The 5429-nt window shown below is 34.9% G+C and overlaps 1 protein-coding gene across 1 annotated transcript in view; it reads right to left on the reverse strand.

Annotated features, from left to right (window-relative positions):
* LOC117171159 (voltage-dependent T-type calcium channel subunit alpha-1H-like) overlaps positions 1–5429 on the reverse strand; it is a 1009801-nt gene that overhangs the window by 235661 nt on the left and 768711 nt on the right. Inside the window, exon 17 of the mRNA XM_033358216.1 lies at positions 979–1135. Coding sequence (XP_033214107.1) covers positions 979–1135 — 157 coding nt within the window. The remainder of the gene's footprint in view (positions 1–978; positions 1136–5429) is intronic.

Consider the following 5429-nt stretch of genomic DNA (forward strand, 5'->3'; position numbering starts at 1 on the left):
CATCGCATTGAATCCATTTTCATTGGCTCCCCCAGCTCTAGATTGGTCGGCATTGTTGGCCGACCCATTGTCGGGAGCACTGCGCGTTCTGTTGTTTTGAACTGCGCTTACTACAACAATGTTTGGTGTTGTCATTGTTGTTCCCACGAGAAGCTAGGGAAAGGGTTTCGTCCATCCTTGTAGAGCCCCGCATGCAAGGATAAGGCTGCGTACTCTGAGAGGTCGCCCGGTATCCCAGAGTCACCGTTCTAGACACCTCACCCACGTGCCATTCAGCTTTCGGCACGGTTTTCACACCTCCGCTTGGGGGTTAATTCCTTCGGGACCTCCCCTGGACAATTGTCCGCGACTGCCTATTTATTTTTGTAACCATATTCAGCAGAAAACCTTGGTACAGGGACCCTTTACCATATCCGCAACCCGAGGACGCGTTCGGTGGTGACTTTGGAGGTTTGTTGGAAGTTGGGGTCAAGTGTCTCAAACACCATTTGCGTATATGCGTTGGATCTCATACTCTTACTTTCGAAGGATAGAAAATAGAAAATAGTGCAACGTATTGCTGAAATATTCTGGCGACGATGGTGTCGTCCTGCAAACGATGGCCTAATCCGACGCGTGCAAGTACAAAATTGTAACTATCGATACAAAAATGGATTACTAAAAATGCAAAAGAAATCTGCGAGCATAAATCTGGTGTAATTTCGAGAAAGATAAAATAAATGCACAGTTTCTTTGTTAACTTGTTAAACAAAGATTTTATTTAATCAAAAAACCATTAGATACGTAGCTTCTTATTTGCTGAAGAATAAACCTTATATTAATTATCTAACATCTGTTATAAAGTTCAATTTACCTAATTATGGTGCCATATGCGCTACTGAGAAACCATCAAATTTCATTTTTTTTATTTGTGATGGTAGCTTTACGGACAAACTTTTACTTATATATGTATATAAATATGTATATAAGTTATTATACCTGAAAAACTGTCACAAGAGCCCACACTATATCGTTAAAATGTTTACGATCACAGCGACACATTGGATGACGTGTAACTACTTCTGTGCAAGTGCATGGTCGACTACGATCTGCCCACACACAAAACTTACCACCGAAGAGGTACATACCTAAGATGCTGAAACAAACAATGTTCAAATATCTTAATGCGATATTCAAAGAGAATATAAATACATTACATAAATTATAATTTAGTAAGATAAAGAGCATCCATTAGACGATTAAGAACCGAACTACAAAAATTGCAACAGTTTTTTGAGCTAAGTTTCTAAAGTCTGTTCATAATAATACATTACGACGACATGTCTGTCAACATTTAAGATCCTACTTTTCAGCTCACTTATCTTGTTATTCTGTTTTAGTACTTTTTTTCGTCTACCAGTTTTATAGTTGATTATAGGCAGCAAGTTTCTAGATGTTTGCAGGCTGTGTGGCTTCCAGGTTACACAGCTTAATAATACTTCAGAAACAAGGCTAATATTCTACTTTATGACTAAACATGTAGAGCGTAGATCTGTGTATAACACTGAAAGGTTTTAAATGGCCTTGAAGGGAGTTGCAACGTTTGTGCCTAGAATATTCTGTTGAGCTAGTCATCCTGATCATCAGTACTCTCTGAGACATTAAGCTTTTTTCGCTCATAGCATCCATACGTTTCAATAAAACGTCGAGATACTTGCGGGGAAAATCCAGGAAGAAGTCCTCCTGGGGTCCCTCAGTGTCATAGGACTGCACAAGACCTTTGCCATTCTGTTTTATTTAGTCTATCGCAGACTATAGCCACCTATCTCACGTTTACGGTTGTGAGGCACGGTTACAGCTGAAATTTTTGCACAAATTAGCCGAAAGAGGTTGATATTTCCTTCAGTTTGAAGAAAGCTTAGTACCTCCAAAGACACCAAAGATCAGAAAGATAGTCTGAACAGAATATTTTGGTTACAACTGTCGCAAATCAATGACGAACATGGTTTGTTTCTCAAAGTGAAGGAGAACTATGACAGGCCTCAAGGGCACGATAGAAATAATTGTCGAAAATATGACATTCGAGTATATTCAATACTACTCATTTTTCACAATTGTCTCCATTCCCTTAGGCGGGATGGGCAGAGCGAAAACAGGGATAACGCCGTAAGAGATTCGATGTTAGTCGTTCTCGCATGAATTTCACGACTAGATGGTATGTTTCCCAGGTGCTCGCCATGTGCATGACGCGCTCTGCAGCTATCATCGGGAATGTCTAGGTATAAATTGTGACAACGGTCTGCCAGAGTAAAAATGACATCGTCTTACATGCAAAAATGAAACCCTACGTATCCGAATCCAACCCGAGTGACTTAACAAAAGGAAACGCTAGCTAATGAGACATCAACTGATTCTTAACATTTGTATGGAAAATGCCTTGCAAGTAGATAAGTAAGGATGCCTCTATATCACTTTTTCATACGATTAGCATACTTAAGCCTAGAGCGCAGAAGGTTGTGAGATTGGTTTTGCCTCTTGTGCTGACGTACCAATTACAGTGCTGTATTTGATTGTCACTATCGATATTCAAAGTCAATACTCAAATCCGGAAATAGAACCTTTTTACCCAAAAATATGGAATAGGATATTATATCTGACATCACAATTAAGGGAGGGTCAACGTATTCGAAGCTTCTTGGAAATATCATAAATCATATTGATTACATAATAAATTTCACCTTGAAAGACTCATTTCACACCACACGTTGATTAATTCTGAGAAACCTTATGCGCGCGAAACAAGTTTTTCTCAAATTCCTTCTAGAAGCTTCAATCTCCTTACGAAATTTGTACATGTATCCTCTAAATTAAGTAAACGTTAAAAAACGTGTTTTGTAACTCCTATGTTAATTATTGCATCATCTGCAAAATAATGAGCAAAACTTTCTAGAAATGTGGTAGAGGGGATAACCGTCTATAAGAGGATGCCAGTTCTACTCTTTCTTCAATTTGTTCTCAGATGCCAGATTGTGAAGAAAAAAGTAGCAAGGACAAACAAATTTAAAAATTATAACAAGGTAATTAAAAACTGTGAATCTTAAAGATACCAAGCAGTGAAAAAATAGATGGATTTCTCAAAATTCAACAAAACCGCCCTTAATGAAGACTTTCTTCCAACAAAGTAGATGGTACACCTTAAACTTAACAAATCACATGAAATAACAGATGAAATATATAAATATAAATAACAGACCTTGAAACTGTTTATTTGGCTGGAAGTTTTAACTCCATCGAATTTATTGAGAAGAACAATGTATAAAGCGTTGAGTTTCAAAAAATTATCACTCAGTGTGTAGAAGCCTTCAGTGAGAACAACATTATTATGACTTATACACCTCGAAATCGAATACTGCAAGCATCTACATACAATTTAAATTCGTCAATCACAAAACAAAAAAATATACATATACAAAAAAATTATGTAAGTTTAAAGAGTAAGGCAATGAAAAAAACTTATATTTACTAATCTTATGCGAACTGAAAGTATTTCTCTTGATATGATTATTTTTTATATTCATAATATGTAAAGAATTTGTTGAAAAATTGCCATAAGTTAAATGACTGAATAGTACCTTTATGTATTAAAATTTCATGTATTTTTTTAGCAGGAAAATCTGAATAAAAATATAATTTAAGCCAAATTCTCTTTTGCATTAACCAGACTGAGGGTAGGTCGGTGTGTAAGTTACAGCTACATATTTTTGTAAATAGTAAAACCTTATTAAGAAAAAACATAATATCAATACAAAAGATACTTATAAGCGTGACTTATCTATCATACTGTTGTGAGAGTCATCAAAACCTAACCATTTTACAAACAGCTTATTTCTATGTTTTTTCAGTACATTTTCTACAAGATAAATGTCTGGATTTCCACCTCTACTAAGTTTTCGACCATAAAAACTACCTGCGATATTTTGATCTTGATAATCTTTCAGCGTATAGGTCACTGGTTCAGTATTCTGAACATGACTTATAGTAAATGTTTCAGTTGACTAATTCGGCGTGTAGCCTTTCTCAAAAACATGCTTAAATGTACATATACGAACTGCTTGTTTTACATTAATTATTTGGTGTCTTTTTGAACAAAAGCTGAAGTCAACCTAAGGTCAGTTTTTTGATAATTTCTGTACGCCATAAATATCTATATCTCTCCATCTTTCTCCTAACTTTTGAAGATAATCAATTGTTACATTATTTAATAAAAAGGGAACTGATGTTTCTGAATCCTCTGTATCCTCAGAATCATATGCTAACAAGAATGAAGTTTCATCATCTTGATGATTTCGATCTTCAGCTTCATTTTGAATCTCTTGCTGGAAATCTTCTTCAAATTCACTTTTAATTTTATTTTTGTTTTTACACTCGACTTTATTTCCGATTAGATCAATTCTTTAAGCAGTTTAAAAACCATTAAATATATTCTCAAGTGGTGCAGTGACGGGCTTAACGATATAATTTAATGTCTGATGAACTTTTTTTACCCTACTATAGTAATCTATGCTTTCGTCGAATCGCTTCAGCTTTAGTAAATTAATGCAAAATATGTTCTTGCTTATAAAAGCCCTCCTTACGTGTAAACATGTTAATGCCGTAGTGTTAAAAGTGCAACTGTGTCTATGTAGTCGTTACGTATATATTTATTGCTTTTTCAGATTAAAAAAACAGTCAAAATCTTCTCTATATCTACCTTGATTCAGATTTCTACCCTTATCAATTACAACAAATCCATTGTTATCATCACTTTAGATTCATCTCTCCTTGAATAGAAACTGTTTGAGCGAGCCTAGAGCGCGCGACTGGTGGTTCTCGCACTTCGCGCTCGATAATGTATTTATCTTACGCTACGCGCTCGGTCTTTATACTTCTACCGCATTTGCGGACACACCTTTTAAAATCAAAGGTCAACGGACTGACAACTGTAATTTTGTGATTTTGAACTCTCTTTTGTTAAAGCGCTTTCGGCTTTAATGAACACATTCTCATCACGTATCCCGTGCTTCGAACTCGATTTGTCCAACATCTCAACTTTTCTACATTATACACAACACGTTTATATTAAATATGATACATTTTTTATGTAACTCTGCCTGGGATTGCTTATTTAAAAATTGCGAAATAAAGAGCAAACTGTATTTGTCATGATAATTCTTATATTCGTTTCTTATTTTGCTTTAAATTGTATTGTAAGCTGTGCTTAATCATGTATCATTTCAATAAATTTATATTACATTACAATTAAATTACAGTTACATATATTACATTACATTACAATTCATAATATGCATAAAAATTGAATAATACTAATTCTTGTTTCCTTGTTTTTATCATTTATTTTTATTTTGAATCTTGTTTTTTATGATTACATAAAAAATACTGTGCGCCTGTGT

Source organism: Belonocnema kinseyi, chromosome 4 (genome assembly GCF_010883055.1).
Source record: "Belonocnema kinseyi isolate 2016_QV_RU_SX_M_011 chromosome 4, B_treatae_v1, whole genome shotgun sequence".
Taxonomy (NCBI): Eukaryota; Metazoa; Arthropoda; class Insecta; order Hymenoptera; family Cynipidae; genus Belonocnema; species Belonocnema kinseyi.